This window comes from Nerophis lumbriciformis, linkage group LG32 (assembly GCF_033978685.3).
Source record: "Nerophis lumbriciformis linkage group LG32, RoL_Nlum_v2.1, whole genome shotgun sequence".
NCBI lineage: Eukaryota > Metazoa > Chordata > Actinopteri > Syngnathiformes > Syngnathidae > Nerophis > Nerophis lumbriciformis.
The window spans coordinates 9,103,072-9,122,860 of record NC_084579.2 but is presented as its reverse complement, the minus strand read 5'-3'; the positions used below and the strand labels follow the sequence as shown (position 1 = coordinate 9,122,860).

The 19,789-nt window shown below is 38.7% G+C and overlaps 1 protein-coding gene and 1 long non-coding RNA gene across 3 annotated transcripts in view; one reads left to right on the top strand and one right to left on the bottom strand.

Annotated features, from left to right (window-relative positions):
* The window catches only part of ssh1b (slingshot protein phosphatase 1b), a 54,840-nt gene extending 46,890 nt beyond the window's left edge, over positions 1–7,950 (top strand). The window contains exons 14-16 of the mRNA XM_061926742.1: positions 2,612–2,812; positions 2,880–3,483; positions 7,034–7,950. Coding sequence (XP_061782726.1) covers positions 2,612–2,812; positions 2,880–3,483; positions 7,034–7,405 — 1,177 coding nt within the window. The 3' untranslated portion in view covers positions 7,406–7,950. The remainder of the gene's footprint in view (positions 1–2,611; positions 2,813–2,879; positions 3,484–7,033) is intronic.
* Positions 1–19,789, bottom strand: part of LOC133574573 (uncharacterized) — a 73,083-nt gene that overhangs the window by 17,672 nt on the left and 35,622 nt on the right. The gene's annotated exons all lie outside the window — the stretch shown is intronic.

Genomic DNA, 19,789 nt, shown 5'->3' with positions numbered 1-19,789 from the left:
ACTCTGCAGCCCGGATAATCACCAGAACCCCTTCAATCCAGCACATCACCCCTGTTCTGCAGCAACTCCACTGGCTACCCATCAAACATCGTATCCACTTTAAATTAATTCTCCTCACTTTCAAAGCCATCCATAACCTCTCTCCATCAAATCTCTCTGACCTCATCCATGTCGCCACGCCCTCACGTTCCCTAAGATCCTATTTATCCATCCATCTCACTGTCCCTTTATTTAAACAGCCGCTCTGCCCCACATCTTTGGAACTCTTTACCACCAGACCTTCGTAACTTAGATTCAATATCCCTCTTCAAATCAAGACTCAAAACACACCTATTCCTGACTGCTTATTCATTGTAATCATCTTTTCTTCTCTATCTTTGTTGTTGTTTTTTATCCAATTTGATTTTATTGTTTTGATTTTGTACGGTGTCCTTGAGTGCCCAAAAAGGCGCCTTATAAATAAAATGTATTATTATTATTATTACAAGGCCAACACAAATAGACAGACAACATTCACACTCACATTTACACACCAGGGACCATTTAGTGTTGCCAATCAACCTATCCCCAGGTGCATGTCTTTGGAGGTGGGAGGAAGCCGGAGTACCCGGAGGGAACCCACGCAGTCACGGGGAGAACATGCAAACTCCACACAGAAAGATCCTGAGCCCGGGATTGAACTCAGGACCTTTGTATTGTGAGGCAGACACACTAACCCAAGGGTCAGCAACCTTTACCAGTCAGAGAGCCATTTTGACCAGTTTCACAAATTATAGAAAACAATGGGAGCCACAAAAAATTTTTGAAATTTAAAATGAAATAACACTGCATACAACGTTTTTTTTTGCTTTGTGCTATGTACAAACCAAGGGACTCAGACACGCTGCCCACACCTTAATTTGGAATTTGAATGCTGGTGCGGCACGCGGGTTTTACGTGAATGGCGCTTGCCAGCGTCATGCGTGCCGTGACGGTACAGAATATAGCACCCACTTCAGCCAGCGTGCCGGACCAGCCACACGTTGATTGGGGCTTCCGCTTGCTCACGTAGATGACAGCAAGGCATACTTGGTCAACAACCACACAGGTTACACTGACGGTGGCGGTATAAAAAAAACTTTAACACTCTTACTAATAATGCGCCACACTGTGAACCCACACCAAACAAGAATGACAAACACATTTCGGGAGAACATCTGCACCGTAACACAACATAAACACAACAGGACAAATACCCAGAATCCCATGCAGCCCTAACTCTTCCGGGATACATTATACACCCCCGCTACCAAACCCCGCCCACCTCAACCGACGCACAGAGGGCGGGGGGGTTGATGTGTGAGGGAGCAGGGTTGGGGTGAGGGCGGGGTTTGGTGGTAGCGGGGGTGTATAATGTAGCCCGGAAGAGTCAGGGCTGCATGGGATTCTGGGTATTTGTTCTGTTGTGTTTGTCATGTCTGTATTATCATGTTTTGTTTTAAGTCATGTTTTGTTTAGTTTCTGTCTTTTCACTCCCTTGTCTGGTCACCATAGCAACCATTAGTTTTCACCTGTCACGTCACGCACCTGTTTCACGTTTTGACTCACACACACCTGTCACCAATCATGTCACTGTTATTTAAGCATACCTTGTTCATCACTCGTCCTGCCTGCATTGTCGTTATGTCACTCCGGTTCAGGTCTCGTTTTGACAAAGTAAGTTTCCATGTCAATGTCCTAGTTTTTGTTAATTGGCAGCTTTTTATGTTTTAGGCACACTTGCCTTTTTTGGTTGTATTTTTGTGTTTTGTGGTAGTGAGTGTTTTATGAGAAATAAATCACTTCCTACCTTTACGCTGTCGTCCGGAGCCGTTCTTGCGTTGGAAGAACAACCCCGCAGCAAGCTGCGACCCCCACGTGACAGATGAAAACTAATGGTTGCTATGGTGACCAGACAAGGGAGTGAAAAGACAGAAACTAAACAAAACATGACTTAAAACAAAACATGATAATACAGACATGACAGTGTTTATGTTGTGTTAAGGTGCAGATGTTCTCCCGAAATGTGTTTGACATTCTTGTTTGGTTTTGGTTCAAAGTGTGGCGCATTATTTGCAAGAGTGTTAAAGTTGTTTTATATGGTCACCGTCAGTGTAACCTGTGTGGCTGTTGACCAAGTATGCCTTGCTGTCACGTACGTGTGTAAGCAGAAGATGCATACTGTATAACAAGTGGTTGGGTTGGCACGCTGCTAATACAGATTGTGGAGGGCGCCAAATGTTCTACCATCATGGCATGCTCTTATTATAACTGTAAGGGTGAAAATCGGTGAATTTTAATCCCGGGAGTTTTCTGCGAGAGGCACTGAAATCCGGAAGTCTCCCGGGAAACGGGGGGTTCGGCAAGTAAGCTGCTGAGCCGCATCAGAGTGATCAAAGAGCCGCATGCGATTTTACTATTAAACACATTTAACATTCATTACAACATAAACACACAAAAAAGTACCAATAATTGGTACTGTTGAGTATCGGTATCAGTTCCAGGGTCTCGGGAATTCATACCGTATCGGTTCGAATGTGAAAGTAACCCATCCCTACCTAATAATCATCATAATGTGTGTTTTGCTTCACAGGAAGAACAGTTCCAAGTGCCTGGTGCACTGTAAGATGGGCGTGAGCCGCTCCGCTTCCACTGTTATCGCCTACGCTATGAAGGAGTACGGCTGGCCCCTGGAGAAAGCCTACAACTTTGTCAAGCAGAAACGAGGCGTCGCTCAGCCCAACGCCGCTTTCATGAGGCAGCTGGCGGAATATGAGGGAATTTTGGACGCGAGGTAGGTTTTTTGCTTCAGACTTCATTACTGCAAACACGCAGCTGCTGTCACTTGTTTGACTTCCCAGTAAGCAGCGGCACAACAAGCTATGGAGACCAGGAAGTGATGAGGACGGCTCAGACGAGCGTCCGTCTTCCAGCCAGTGTTCAGGCCAGGAGGGAGAGGAAGAAGCCTGGGGGGGCTGTGGGGCGTCTCCCTGCAGAGGTCTGGAGATGGAACCCCTGGACTCCCTCAACTACAACTACTACTTCAGACGCCTGTCGGACTCGGCCTTAGACAGCGAGCCCTCCACCCCAGTGCGGGGCCCGCCTCTCCTCGGCATGGAGAGGGTCTTCATCGAGATCGAAGACGTGGAGCGAGACGCCCTCCTGGAGGACGAGGGCTTCCCCATGGCTCATTTAGCGTTGCCAGGCGAGGGCACGGCCGCGCAGACGTGCGGGCGCCTCGACCCCCTGGAGGACATGAGGCTGAGGCTGGAGTTCAGCACGCTGGAGGAGGAGGACGAAGAAGAGGCCAAGAAGGAGGAGGCGGAGATGGCCGCCCTCGCTCAAACCTCCGCTCATTCCGAGGGGAAGAGATCCGGGGAAGAAAGTCGGTTAGGCTTCGCCAACTTGAACACCAACAACAGCAACCGGCTAGCTGCCAAGCGCAGCTGCCCGGCTGCCTTTGACGTAAGTTGAAACTCCTTTACAGTATTTGAATGTACATTTTCTGTTATCATAACAATATACAACAGTGGTTGCCAAACCATGGTATGCGGGCTCCATCTGTGCACGCCAAATAATCACTTAATTAAATGACAGTGTTTTAGTTTCCTATATTCAAACACAGTGTTACTGTTCAAACTGTGTGTCATGTTACTGTGGCCAAAAATAGTAAATATACCTGTTAAACGGTTTTAATGAATACTTTCGCCTACTGCGCTACTGTGTTTTAATGTTGCTCATTATGGTGGTTCTTGGAGAGCCAAGTGTTTTCTGAGGTGGAACTTGGTGGAAAAAAGTTTGAGAACCACTGAGATACAGTGAATGGATTTACTCAAAATTAATTTCAAATTTTCAAGAACTTTTTAAAGAGTGTTAAATTATTATAAATATTTAAATAGTGTAAAAACCTATTTTTATTTTTGTATTCTTTTCTATTTAGTTTAAATATATTTGGGATTCAATTCGATAAAGAAAAAATTTCATGCGGTCAAATCCACAATATCACACATTTTACTTACATTTACTAAAATTAAAAATTGTTCTTACATTTTTTAATGAATATTTTTTCTTATATTTAGTATACATTATTTATTGGTACATTTTTGCATTTTTCGTCACATATTTTTAAAAATGTCCCGAATGTATCAATATTTGTTCTTTTTATTTAGTGTATATTATTCGTCAATTTAAGTATTTTTAGTCACACATTTTGTAAAGATTTCCTTAAATCTTTGTATAAATATTGTTTACCTTCTATTTAGTATGTATTATTTATTGGTGATTTAGAATATTTTAAGTCTCACATTTTGAAAATGTCATTAAATTTTGTGTAAACATGTTTTTGTTATATTCAGTATACAATATTCATTGGTCAATGTAATTATTTTTAGTCACACATTTAAAAAAAACAATGTCCTTAAATGTAGTATACATTTTTTTCTCTTATATTTATTATTAATTATTTGGTCATTTTAAGTATTTTTAGTCACACATTTTGAAATAATCCGTTATATTTTGTGTAAATATATTTTTTTCCTTATATTTAGTCTAAATTAATGGTCAATTTAAGTATTTTTAGTCACACATAAAAAAATAAAAGTCCTTATATTTAATATAAATATTTGTTCCTTATATTTAGTATACATTAATGGTAAATTTTTGTATTTTTTTTGGTCACATTTTCCTTAAATTCAAGATGAAAACATTTTGTATAAATATTTTTTCCTTCTATTTGGTATGCATTATTTATTGATCGATTGAAGTGTTTGATCACACATTTTTGTAAATATTGTATCAATAATGTTTCATTTTATTTTCTTTACTTTATTTACTGGTCAATTTAAGTATTTTAGTCACACATTAAAAAAATGAAAGTCCTTAAATTTAATGTAAATATTTGTTCCTTATATTTAGTATACATTAATGGTCAATTGAAGTATTTTTTGTCACGTTTTCCTTAAATTCAAGATGAAAACCATTTGTATAAATATTTTCCTTCTATTTGGTATGCATTATTTATTAATAATTTTAAGTATTTTATCACATATTTTAGAAAGTATTCCTTAAATGTTGTATAAATACTTTCTCATTATATTTACTTTACATTATTTATTGGTCAATTTAAGTATTTTTAGTCACACATTAAAAAAATGAAAGTCCTTAAATTGAATGTAAATATTTGTTCCTTATATTTAGTATACATTAATGGTCAATTTAAGTATTTTTTGTCACGTTTTCCTTAAATTCAAGATGAAAACCATTTGTATAAATATTTTTCCTTCTATTTGGTATGCATTATTTATTAATCATTTGAAGTATTTTATCACATATTTTAAAAAGTATTCCTTAAATGTTGTATAAATACTTTCTCATTATATTTACTTTACATTATTTATTGGTCAATTTAAGTATTTTTAGTCAAACATTTAAAAAAATAAAATAAAAGTCCTTAAATTGAATATAAATATTTATTCCTTCTATTTAGTACACATTAATGGTCAATTTAAGTATTTTTTTTGTCACGTTTTCAAGATGAAAAAATGTTGTATAAATATTTTTTCTTTCTATTTGGTATGCTTTATTTATTGGTCAATTCATCACACATTTTGAAAAATATTGTTTAAATTTTCCGGGAGACTCCCGAAATTCAGCGCCTCTCCCGAAAGCCTCCCGGGACAAATTTTCTCCCGAAAATCTCCCGAAATTCAGGCGGAGCTGGAGGCCACGCCCCCTCCAGCTCCACTTTCCCACAATATAAAGAACGTCTACAGTAAAGCAGTCCGTCTGCCGTAAACAGCAATGTTGTGACACTCTTAAACAGGACAATACTGCCATCTAGTGCATTTGATGAAAGCACTTTTGTGCGTGCCACACAGCAATGCATCATCAGAGAGGGTGTTCAGCATGGTTAGAAAGATAGTGACAGAGAATAGAACAAGGATGGACAATTCAACCCTTAACTCAACAATGAGTAGATGAGTGGTATGTGTGTGTATATGTGTAAATAAATGAACACTGAAATTCAAGTATTTCTTTTATTTATATATATATATTTATATATATATATATATATATATATATATATATATATATATATCCATCCATCCATTCTTCCATTTACTACCGCTTATTCCCTTCGGGGTCGCGGGGATATATATATATATATATATATATATATATATATATATATATATATATATATATATATATATGAAATACTTGACTTGGTGAATTCTAGCTGTAAATATTCTCCTCCCCTCTTAACCACGCCCCCAACCACGCCCCCCGCACCCACCCCCCACCCCCCACCTCCCGAAATTGGAGGTCTCAAGGTTGGCAAGTATGGTGTATACATACTTTATCATTATATTTACTTTACATAATTTATTGGTCAGTATTTTTAGTCACACGTTTAAAAAACAAATCCCTAAATTTTGTATAAATGTTTTCCTTACATGTAGTATACATCATTTATTGGTCAATTTTAGCATTATTAGTCATAAAAAAGGTCCTTACATTTTTTATAAATATTTATTTCCTTATATTTTGTCTAAATATTTATTTACATATTTTAGTTACACATTTTACTTAAATGTAATATGAAATATGTCCTTAAATTCAGTATAAATGTTAATCTTAAAATTAAGTGTTGTACATTTACTTTGTTGTCTAATTGTGTATATTTTTGTCCTCTGATTTAAAAAAAAAATAAAAAAAATAAATAAAAAAAAAAATATATATATATATATATATATATATATATATATATATATATATATATATATATATATATATTTTATTTTATTTTATTTTATTTTATTTTATTTTTTTCTTCTCCTCAGTTTGTATAAATATAATTTTGCTGTAATTTAGTACAAAAATGTTAAATTTTACACATTTGTCTTCAAAAAAGAAAAAACATATTGAAGGTTCTTCAGACATTAATGAAGAACCTCCGATTATAATGATTTATATTCCATGTTGTTGACTGCTGTTGTGTTTTTCATCCATTCAGGACAGCGCGAGCACAGGCAACCCTTTAAAAGTCAAACCCTCCTACCAGTCCTGTAAAGACTGCCTTCGTCTACCACAAGGCCGGCGCTGCGAGCGTCCGGCGGGGGGGCGATCCCACCGCCTCAACCCGTCTCGCCACTGCACCCTCCCCACCATCTGCATAGACCCTCCTGGAACCATTTTCACTTCCAGTCCACTTGTCTCCAGCAGCCACTTTTACCGCTGTTCCCCCACCACCGTCCCGCTGGACAACCGTCAGAAAGTGGTGTCGCCCATGAGCTGCCAAGACCCGACGCACGTGTCCAACGCAGTAGAGACTATGGATGAAGCTGAGGCGGAGGGACATACTGGAAATCCAGCAGAAATCCATTGAGGCGACCAAATATCGCTTGGAACTGGAGAATCTGCCAAATTGGACACAAAGGGATCGGCTGCTGCCTCGACTGAGTAGCCTGAGCATGGGCGACAGAGCGGACTGTCCTGGCTTTGAAGCTGCAGGAGCTCTTTAAGGAGCACCGAGTCAGACTAGGACCAAAAGTCCTTCTGGAAACTGAGGATCTTGAGGATTATTACAAACAGGATGGATGCTGGGATCCCAGGTTTGTGCAATGCAACGTAAAATACCTAAAATCAGTGTTCCTTGCTGTATATTCCACAATTCAGCTCACTAACAGAAGAAACTTGATGGTTGGATCGCCAAGACCGGAGTATTTCACATTAAAAGCATTGCATCGTTCACAGGATTTGAGACTGTGACCACACTTGTCGTAAGGACGGATACTTCTGTACACTGCAAAAACTGAAGTCGAACCAAGATTGGATCTATGAAATGAAGCTAAAAATTAATTTTTTATTTTGACCAGCTGATAAGCACCCAACACAGTAATAGTGGTGAGGACCAAACTGCTCATTCAGCATTAACCAAATCTAACCAATCCCCTAGTATACAAATAATATATTATCGCATCTGGGTAATGTAGTATTTACTCCCTAGTTTACATGTATTTATAAATCTTTTTATCAAATTAAGAACAGATTTTCTTCAGCAAATCGAGCAAAGAGGCAGCATTTACATGTTAGAGAAGTTGAAGTGTGATGATAACCTCTCGTCGTCGCTTATCCACAAATGCTCTTTAAGTGCGGGGGTAAATTTGTTGGACCGTAAATCATACTTGCCAACCCTCCCGAATTTTCCGGGAGACTCCCGAAATTCGGCGCCTCTCCCGAAAACCTCCCGGGACAAATATTCTCCCGAAAATCTCCAGATTTTCAGCCGGAGCTGGAGGCCACGCCCCCTCCAGCTCCATGCGGACCTGAGTGAGGACAGCCTTTTCTTTATGACAACAGGGGTGACAAGAACTAAATCATCCAGACTAGAGATACATTGTATTATTATGTTTATCTTACCTAAAAATAAATATATTTATTAATTAGAAAAAAGAAAAAAAAATGTTTACTATATTTTGCTAAAAACATCAAAATTAATTGTAATTTTATTTATGTTTTATGACTCCTTATTACATCCAGCCATAGAATTATACATTAAAATAAACATATTTGAAATCATTAATTTTTAATGATCATAATAATTCATTTAAAATGACCATATTTAATTATTAAAATAATTACTTGTTTATCAACAACTTTAGCATTTTATTCATTACATTTTGAAGCTCTCAGAAGCCAAGTTATGTTATATTCCTAAAGATTTATTTATGCAAGTTTGAAGTATCAACTATCTAAACACAGTTTTGTTTGCATACGTTCAGGAGATATATATATATATATATATATATATATATATATATATATATATATATATATGTATGAAATACTTGACTTGGTGAATTCTAGCTGTCAATATACTCCTCCCCTCTTAACCACGCCCCCCTCCCCTCAACCACGCCCCCGTCCCCCCCCCCCCCACCTCCCGAAATCGGAGGTCTCAGGGTTGGCAAGTATGCCGTAAATGAATGTTTTAGATCAGGCCAGGGCAATTATTTTGACTCTGGGGGCCAAATTTAGAGAGAAAAATGTGTCTGGGGGCCGGTACATCTGAGTTTTAGGAACACTAATACAAAACCTCACAATAATGTCTGATTGAAAGCTAAAAACATTATGACAGACCGCTTTAAAAAGGCGGAATGGAATTTTACATTTTTTTTTACTGAATGAGACACCCAGAATGTACATGAAAATAAAGAATGTGGGGTTTACAATATTAACTATGAACGATAAAACACTGAATATTGACAACATATGAACGTCACACCCCCTCTCCATCCACATATTTTAAAAATGCAACAAACACAGTGAAATATGAACGCGAAAGGTAAAAAAAAAAAAAAACGTACAATCTGATATATGTGATATATCACTAAGCTTAAGAACTTTGTAGTAAAAATATCCTTCCGTGTCTGTACCTGACACCCACATTTCAGGCTGGCCACTCTGGAAACACTCTGTGGAAACGCTCCCCACCCACACTGCTTGGTGCCTCATCTGAGCTGCTGTGACTTAGATTACCATAGTAACTAATTAGATTACCATAGTAACTAATTAGATTACCATAGTAAGTAGTATATCATGCAAAAGTGCAGATTCCAACCATTGAAATACTTTGTATAGTTCAAGACTTCCGGTCATTTGAAAACATCACTGCACATCATAATGGCAGCTACACTTTCCATCTTAAAGATCTCCATCCATCCATTTTTTACCGCTTGTCCCTTTCGGGGTCGCGGGTGGTGCTGGAGCCTATCTCAGCTGCATTCGGGCGGAAGGCGGGGTACACCCTGGACAAGTCGCCACCTCATCACAGGGCCAACACAGATGGACAACATTCACACACTTCATTCACATACTTAAAGATCTAAAAAAAAAAAATTTGGGGACTGTCCGGCGGGCCAGATTGAAAAGCTTAACGGGCCCTATGCGGCCCCCGGGCCCTTAATTTGCCCAGGTCTATTTTAGATGGACAAACACTTTCAAGCGTAAAACATACATGGAGAATGTCTGCAACTTGTGGATGACAATAATTAATTATTACTCTTATTAGTTATAATTACAGATGTCCGATAATATCGAACTGTCGATATCAGCCGATAAATGCTTTAAAATGTAATATCGGAAATTATCGGTATCGGTTTCAAAAAGTAAAATGTATGACTTTTTAAAACGCCGCTGTGTACACGGACGTAGGGAGAAGTACAGAGCAGTTGCGTCTCCCAGTCTTACTTGCCAACCCTCCCGAATTTCAGTGCTCCTCCCAAAATTTCTCAGGGCAACCATTCTCCCGAATTTCTCCCGATTTCCACCCAGACAACAATATTGGGGGCGTGCCGGCCCAGTCACATAATATCTACGACTTTTCACACACACAAGTGAATGCAACGCATTCTTGCTCAACAGCCGTACAGGTCACACTGAGGGTGGCCGTATAAACAACTTTAACACTGTTACAAAATATGCGCCACAGTGTGAACCCACACCAAACAAGAATGACAAACACATTTCGGGAGAACATCCGCACCGTAGCACAACATAAACACAACAGAACAAATACCCAGAACCCCTTGCCGCACTAACTCTTCCGGGAGAGACATGCTCTCTCAGGGAGAGCATGTCCCAAATTCCAAGCTGCTGTTTTGAGGCATGTTAAAAAAAAATAATGCACTTTGTGACTTCAATAATAAATATGGCAGTGCCATGTTGGCATTTTTTTTCCATAACTTGAGTTGATTTATTTTGGAAAACCTTGTTACATTGTTTAATGCATCCAGCGGGGCATCACAACAAAATTAGGCATAATAATGTGTTAATTCCACGACTGTATATATCGGTATCGGTTGATATCGGAATCGGTAATTAAGAGTTGGACAATATCGGTATGTCGGATATCGGCAAAAAAGCCATTATCGGACATCTCTAGTTATAATTAATTAAAATAATAGAGTATATGTTTACTGACATCTACTATCTACATCAGGGGTCCCCAAACTACAGCCCGCGTTAAAAAAAAAAAAATTTTTTTTTTTTTTTTTTTTTTTGTATTATTATTTTATTTATTTTTTTCCTTACTAGTCCATTTTCTACCGTCTCCTCGCCACTCAGGCAAATCATATTGTCTAAAAATGCATTTTACCATCGAGAACGTGACATGCAGCAAGTGTGTGTATATATATATATATATATATATATATATATATATATATATATATATATATATATATATATATATACACACACACATATAGACACATACATATATACACATACATATATATATATACATATGTATGTACATATGTACATATATATGTATATGTATATACACAAACCTATGTATATACATATACATACACACACACATATATACACATTTACATATACATATACACACACACACACATACATTTACATATAATATATATATATATATGTATATGTATATGTATATATATATATATATATATATATATATATATATATATATATATATATATATATATATATATATATATATATTGTCATGACTTGGTCCTGGGTGTTTGCTTTTCAGGGATGCAACGGAAAGTTGGCTCGGGCGAGACGGGAATGTAAGTACGTCTTTATTTAAACACTATAACTACAAAAAAAGGAAGTAAACAAAAGGCGCGCACAATGGCGGAGAACAAACTATGAAACCAAAAAGACTATAAACATGGAACAAAAACTTACTTTGGCATGGGACATGAAGCAGGATCTAAGAGGATGAAGAGTGTGTAGAGCATAATTGTGGGATGTCACCAGAAAGACAAACTGAAAACAATGAACTTAAATACTACAGACATGATTAACGAAAACAGGTGCGTGACTCAAAACGTGAAACAGGTGCGTGACGTGACAGGTGAAAACTAATGGTTGCTATAATGACAAAACAAAAGTGCACAAAAAGTCCAAAAACAAAACCGAACATGAATAAAACAAAAACATGATCACACAGACATGACATATATATACTGTATATAGCGCGGCCCCAGCCAAATAGTTTTACCCCAATGCGGCCCCGGAGTCAAAACGTTTGGGGACCCCTGATCTACATTCATGTGTGTGTGTGTGTGGTATAAAACGAGTAAACCATCAATACAGTATTTTTTTTTTTTACATTTCTGTTGAAATGATGTGCTTTTTGTGGTTCAGGTTACAAGGAACACTTTGATAACACATTCGTAAACTCAATGTTATTGTAAACAAAAGCCCTGCAGGGAGTGATTAAATAATAATGTTTCAATGTCAACAACAATCCAGCAAGTGTAACACGCATAAGTTCAACTCCAATGACAAGATTTGTAAAGATTTTAACAGACCTCCAAAAAAGCTGTCCACCCACTCGGGATACTTCAAATGCAGCTACTGCCATCTAGTGGAGTTCGGGGAAAAAACAACATCAGGAGGTTGCCTACGGCCACGGCTGCTTATGTTTGGCGACTATATAGAAGAACGTGTACAGTTTGTTCTTCATTTCCCCGCTGGTTTAATACATTTATTTTGACTTGTGTTTTTGCAGTGTACATGGTGCGTTTGATCCTCTTTCTGACATTTTTATCCTAAAAAAAAAAAAAAAAAAAAAGGTTACAATGGAAAGCACCAGTTGTCGTGCTTTCTGCGGTCAATGTGTCGTTACGGACTTTGGCTTCGATGCATGGCTTCGCAGTATTTATGACCTTATCTGCCGGCTATTTTACTACTCTCACTCTCGTGCCACGCCACTCTTTTTACATTACGAACGCTCTTTTTTATATTTATATAACATATATATCGTTTGTGCCACCTATCCAAAGATGCCACGCACAGGTTTGGTTGCCGTTTTTTGGCACGCTGGGTGTGCCGGAAACCTTCACAGGGCATGTCGGAGAAGACCTTATTTCACCACCGTGAGGATACTCTGTACTTTTTGTGGATGTTGTGTCGCTTTAATTAGATCAGTAGCAGGACAATACTTCCTCTTGTTCCCCGTCCTAACTGGATCCCTGCTGGGAGCTGCCGGTTTGCTCCACGAGTTAGATTTGAACTACTTGTTTTTTTTTTCTTTGCCTTTTCCCTCTTTTTAACCCTTCATTAATACCTTGAGAGTGAATATGACGCAGGTACAACACCCAAAACCAGTAAAGTTGGCACGTTGTGTAATTGGTAAATAAAAACAGAATACAATGATTTGCAAATCCTTATATTTAATTGAATAGACTGCAAAGACAAGATATTTCATGTTCCAACTGAGAAACTGTCAGGTTCAAACACTGATGACATCTATTAAACAAGACAAGAGGCAAAGAATTAGACAGAGTCAGAATTCAATTTAGACTCAATTGAGGAGAGTCGCCTGTACACTGTACCCTTGTACGGTATCTCAGCACGCTCTGGCGAAAGATTGTACTCCTTCTTTATTTGACTTTCTCCAACCACATGCTTCCAGAGGGAAGTGGGTCGTAAACAGCGTTGCCTTTGGTTACCGAACAGTTCAAAAGAAGAGGTCGTAAAATAGTTAAAAAAAGAGGTGAACTGTACCCTTGTACAGTATCTCAGCACGCTCTGGCGAAAGATTGTACTCCTCCTTCTTTATTTGACTTTCTCCAACCACATGCTTCCAGAGGGAAGTGGGTCGTAAACAGCGTTGCCTTTGGTTACCGAACAGTTCAAAAGAAGAGGTGGTAAAATAGTTCAAAAAAGAGGTTCAAGAAGAGGTGAACTGTATCCTTGTACAGTATCTCAGCACGCTCTGGCGAAAGATTGTACTCCTTCTTTATTTGACTTTCTCCAACCACATGCTTCCAGAGGGAAGTGGGTCGTAAACAGCGTTGCTTTTGGTTACCGAACAGTTCAAAAGAAGAGGTGGTAAAATAGTTCAAAAAAGAGGTTCAAGAAGAGGTGAACTGTACCCTCGTACAGTATCTCAGCACGCTCTGGCGAAAGATTGTACTCCTCCTTCTTTATTTGACTTTCTCCAACCACATGCTTCCAGAGGGAAGTGGGTCGTAAACAGCGTTGCCTTTGGTTACCGAACAGTTCAAAAGAAGAGGTCGTAAAATTGTTCAAAAAAGAGGTTCAAGAAGAGGTGAACTGTACCCTTGTACAGTATCTCGGCACGCTCTGGCGAAAGATTGTACTCCTCCTTCTTTATTTGACTTTCTCCAACCACATGCTTCCAGAGGGAAGTGGGTCGTAAACAGCGTTGCCTTTGGTTACCGAACAGTTCAAAAGAAGAGGTCGTAAAATAGTTCAAAAAAGAGGTTCAAGAAGAGGTGAACTGTACCCTCGTACAGTATCTCAGCACGCTCTGGCGAAAGATTGCACTCCTCCTTCTTTATTTGACTTTCTCCAACCACATGCTTCCAGAGGGAAGTGGGTCGTAAACAGCGTTGCCTTTGGTTACCGAACAGTTCAAAAGAAGAGGTGGTAAAATAGTTAAAAAAAGAGGTTCAAGAAGAGGTGAACTGTACCCTCGTACAGTATCTCAGCACGCTCTGGCGAAAGATTGTACTCCTCCTTCTTTATTTGACTTTCTCCAACCACATGCTTCCAGAGGGAAGTGGGTCGTAAACAGCGTTGCCTTTGGTTACCGAACAGTTCAAAAGAAGAGGTGGTAAAATAGTTCAAAAAAGAGGTTCAAGAAGAGGTGAACTGTACCCTTGTACAGTATCTCAGCACGCTCTGGCGAAAGATTGTACTCCTCCTCCTTTATTTGACTTTCTCCAACCACATGCTTCCAGAGGGAAGTGGGTCGTAAACAGCGTTGCCTTTGGTTACCGAACAGTTCAAAAGAAGAGGTCGTAAAATAGTTCAAAAAAGAGGTTCAAGAAGAGCTCACAAGACCCTCGGGTGCCGTGAATGTCAATCAAGTGACGAAAGTGACGTCTTGGTGACGATTGATGATCGCTCATTTCGGTGCGGCGTCTTCAGTAATGCGGACGCCGTATCGATCCGTTGTGGTGAAGAAGGAGCTGAGCCGGAAGGCAAAGCTCTCAATTTACCGGTCGATCTACGTTCCCATCCTCACCTATGGTCATGAGCTTTGGGTCATGACCGAAAGGACAAGATCACGGGTACAAGCGGCCGAAATGAGTTTCCTCCGCCGGGTGTTGGGTCTCTCCCTTAGAGATAGGGTGAGAACCTCTGCCAGCTCAAAGTAAAGCCACTGTTCCTCCACATGGAGAGGAGCCAGATGAGGTGGTTGGGGCATCTGGTCAGGATGCCACCCGAACGCCTCCCTAGGGAGGTGTTTAGGGCACGTCCGACCGGCAGAAGGCCAAGGGGAAGACCCAGGACACGTTGGGAAGACTATGGCCTGGGAATGTCTCGGGATCCCCCGGGAAGAGCTGGACCAAGTGGCTGGGGAGAGGAAAGTCTGGGCTTCCGCTTATCCAACCCGACCTTGGGTAAGCGGAAGAAGATGGATGGATGGGTAATTTTTAGGTGTATTTTTTTAACGGCTGGCTGGCGATGGACTGACACACCCTCCGGTAGCTGGCGATGGACTTAAGGGTCACCCCTGATTTAGACAAATGCTTGAACATTTTCAATTGTGTTCAGATTTGACACAATTTGTCGGTGTGTACCATGTATCTTGTTGGTTTGGCTGAACACCTGTGGGTGTTTATTCGTCTGGCGCAGTTGAGCTGTGCGAGAAATTTCAAGTCAATTTCCCTTATAATCATACTTGCCAACCTTGAGACCTCCAATTTCGGGGGGTGGGTGCGGGGGGCGTGGTTGGGGCGGGGGCGTGGTTAAGAGAGGAGGAGTATATTTACAGCTAGAATTCACCAAGTCAAGTATTTAATATATATATATATATATATATATATATATATATATATATATATCCCCGCGACCCCCGAAGGGAATAAGCGGTAGAAAATGGATGGATGGATGGATATATATATATATATATACATATAAGAAATAATTGACTTTCAGTGAATTCTAGCTATATATATATATATATATATATATATATATGTCTTAATAAGGTTATCCAAAAAATAGTGCTCGATACCGTAGTAGAGCGCAATATATGTATGTGTGAGAAAAAAATCACAAGACTATTTCATCTCTACAGGCCTGTTTCATGAGGGGGGGTACCCTCAATCATCAGGATATATATATATATATATATATATATATATATATATATATATATATATATATATATATATATATATATATATAAAAGAAATACTTGAATTTCAGTGTTCATTTATTTACACATATACACACACATAACACTCATCTACTCATTGTTGACTTAAGGGTTGAATTGTCCATCCTTGTTCTATTCTCTGTCACTATCTTTCTAACCATGCTAAACACCCTCTTTGATTATGCATTGCTGTGTGGCACGCACAAAAGTGCTTTCATCAAATGCACTAGATGGCAGTATTGTCCTGTTTAAGAGTGTCACAACATTGCTGTTTACGGCAGACGGACTGCTTTACTGTAGACGTTCTTTATATTGTGGGAAAGCGGACTCAGGTCCGCATGGAGCTGGAGGGGGCGTGGCCTCCAGTTACGCCTGAATTTCGGGAGTCTCCCGGAAAATCCGGGAGGGTTGGCAAGTATGCTTATAATAACGGCACCGCCATGTGACGTTTGTCTAGCAGAGGCAACACTGTAAAGTTAAATATAAAGTACCAATGATTGTCACACACACACTAGGTGTGGCGAAATTATCCTCTGCATTTGACCCATCACCCTTGATCACCCCCTGGGAGGTGAGGGGAGCAGTGAGCAGCAGTGGTGGCCGTCCCCATCAATCATTTTTGGTGATTTAACCCCCAATTCCAACCTTTGATGCTGAGTGCCAAGCAAGGAGGTAATGGCTCCCATTTTTATAGTCTTTGGAATGACTCGGGCCAGGGTTTGAATTCACGACCTACCCATCTCAGGGGGATGTTTCGAGGCTTTTTACCCTGTTGTGTGCGGCGCTTCAGGAGTAGACTCGTCTTTTACACATACGTTCCACGTCACTCCACCCAGTTGGTGACATTTCTGAAAAGTAGGGCCGATATTTACGGGCCTATATTTGTTTCAATGATTTTTTATAGATATTTTATGCATTTAAAGTCTCTATAAGCCCTCCACGCAGCTTTCTGGGGATGTGAATCTGATAACTCACGATTCGGTTCAGCATCGATTCTCGATTCAACCACCATTTTGGATTCAAACCAATTCTCGCAGTATATTATTTTGTGTAAAAAATGATAATGAAGCCTTTTCCAAACTGATTACTGGCTACAAGACACTGAGATGGGTAGGTTGTGAGTTCAAACCCCGGGCCGAGTCACACCAAAGACTGTAAAAATGGGACTCATAACCTCCCTGCTTGGCACTCAGCATCAAGGGTTGGAATTGGGGGTTAAATCACCAAAAATTATTCCCGGGCGTGGCCACAGCAGCTGCTCACTGCTCTCCTCACCTCCCAGGGGGTGATCAAGGGTGATGGGTCAAATGCAGAGGATAATTTCGCCACACCTAGTGTGTGTGTGACAATCATTGGTACTTTAACTTTATATCATACTTGCCAACCTTGAGACCTCCGATTTCGGGAGGTGGGGGGGGTGGGGGCGTGGTCGGGGGTGGGACGGGGGCGTGGTTGAGGGCGTGGTTAAGAGGGGAGGAGTATATTGACAGCTAGAATTCACCAAGTCAAGTATTTCATACATATATATATACATACATATACATATATATATATATATATATATATATATATATATATATATATATATATACATCCTGAAAATATGCAAACAAAACTGTGTTTAGATAATTGATACTTCAAACTTGCATAAATAAATCTTAAGGAATATAACAACTTGGCTTCTGAGAGCTTCAAAATGTAATGAATAAAATGCTAAAGTTGTTGATAAACAAGCAATTATTTTAATAATTAAATATGGTCATTTTAAATGAATTATTATGATCATTTAAAATTAAGTATTTCCAATATGTTTATTTTAATGTATAATTCTATGGCTGGATGTAATAAGGAGTCACGAAAAAATACAAATAAAAATACAATTAATTTTGATGTTTTTAGCAAAATATAGTAAAAATGTATTTAGTTTTTTTTTTTTTTAAATTAATAAATATATTTATTTTTAGGTAAGATAAACATAATAATACAATTTATCTCTAGTCTGGATGATTTAGTTCTTGTCACCCTGTTGTCCTCCCGTCATAAAAAAAAGGCTGTCCTCACTCAGGTCCGCATGGAGCTGGAGGGGGCGTGGCCTCCAGCTCCGGCTGAAAATCGGGAGATTTTCGGGGGAGAATATTTGTCCCGGGAGGTTTTCGGGAGAGGCGCTGAATTTCGGGAGTCTCCCGGAAAATTCGGGAGGGTTGGCAAGTATGCTTTATATTAGCTTATTTTATCAAATAAAGTCAATAAAACCGGGACGCATGATAACGTTCATAGTCCAAACTAAAAAAATTAATAAATGTGACACATGAGCAGAATGAACAAGCTCGCCTTGGCAAGCTAACATGCTACGCTAACTAGCCTTTTTTAAAAATGAATAATATTATCGCAATTCTAAGATAACTCCTCTTTGTGTTCCGTGACCACAACACTGTTTACATTTTATTTGCATTGCTTTTTTTTTTGTATTTAAGTGCCTTAATCCCAGCCTTAGCTGTTAGCGCCATGGTAGTTTTAGCGGTTAGTATTACTCACACCCTCACCTGGAAACACACCTCAGTAGAAATCCTAACCTGGGACACACAATGTATGCAAACACTCCTATATACTCAACATATACACTTTGTCATGGACGTCCATTGTGGGAATATTGTATTGTTTTAATGTTGTTGATGACACTTTTATGGGTTTCAAGCTGGCTGAAGAACCTTTTATTTGTGCTTTCAAGCTGGGACGCAGGTGTGTACAGGTACGTCTGGTGGATGATACAAAAAAGTACTCCTTATTAAGTTAACCGCCAGTGACAATCCGACTTAAAAAGGCATATTTGAAGTCCAAAATGTGAAATTACAGAGCACAAGTGGGCTGAGTGGCATTTATCAAACGCACCGACCTGAGTGCTCTGGTATTGTTTTTGTTTTTTTGACTCTTCACAGTGTTCATTGTTTACATTTGTTTTACAACACTGTCCAGTCTAATGTTTTTCTGAAAATAAACCATTGGAATCAGAAGAAAAAAGGCTGTAAAAGCTTGCAAACGTGGTTTTTTTTTTTTTTTTTGACATATAAAAAGCATTATAATCTACAATTTTAATAAATTAACATATAAATTAACATCTGCCAGAAATGTACTTGTAAAATAAAATTGTAGTGTTCTTTTATTTACAGTAATGGACTATTAAAACAATGGAAACTCAGTTGCCAGAATTTTACCGTAAAAATTAAAGTTGTACCGTGTTTCAATTTACAGTAATGCACTGTATAAACTAGATTTTACGGTAAAACAAAAATGGCAGCTCAGTAGCCATAATTTTACTATATTTTACAGTAAAAACAATGGAAAACTCAGTCGCCGGAATTTTACTGTAAAAATAAAACTTGCACCGTTTTTCAATTTACAGTAGTGCACTGTAAAAACACGCATATATTTTACAGTAAACTGGCATTTCAATTGCCAAAATTTTACAGTCAAAATAAAAGTGGTACCGTTTTTCAATTTACAGTAATGCACTATTAAAACAATGCAAACTCAGTAAAAATAACAGTTGTACCGTTTTTCAATTTACAGTAATGCACTGTAAAA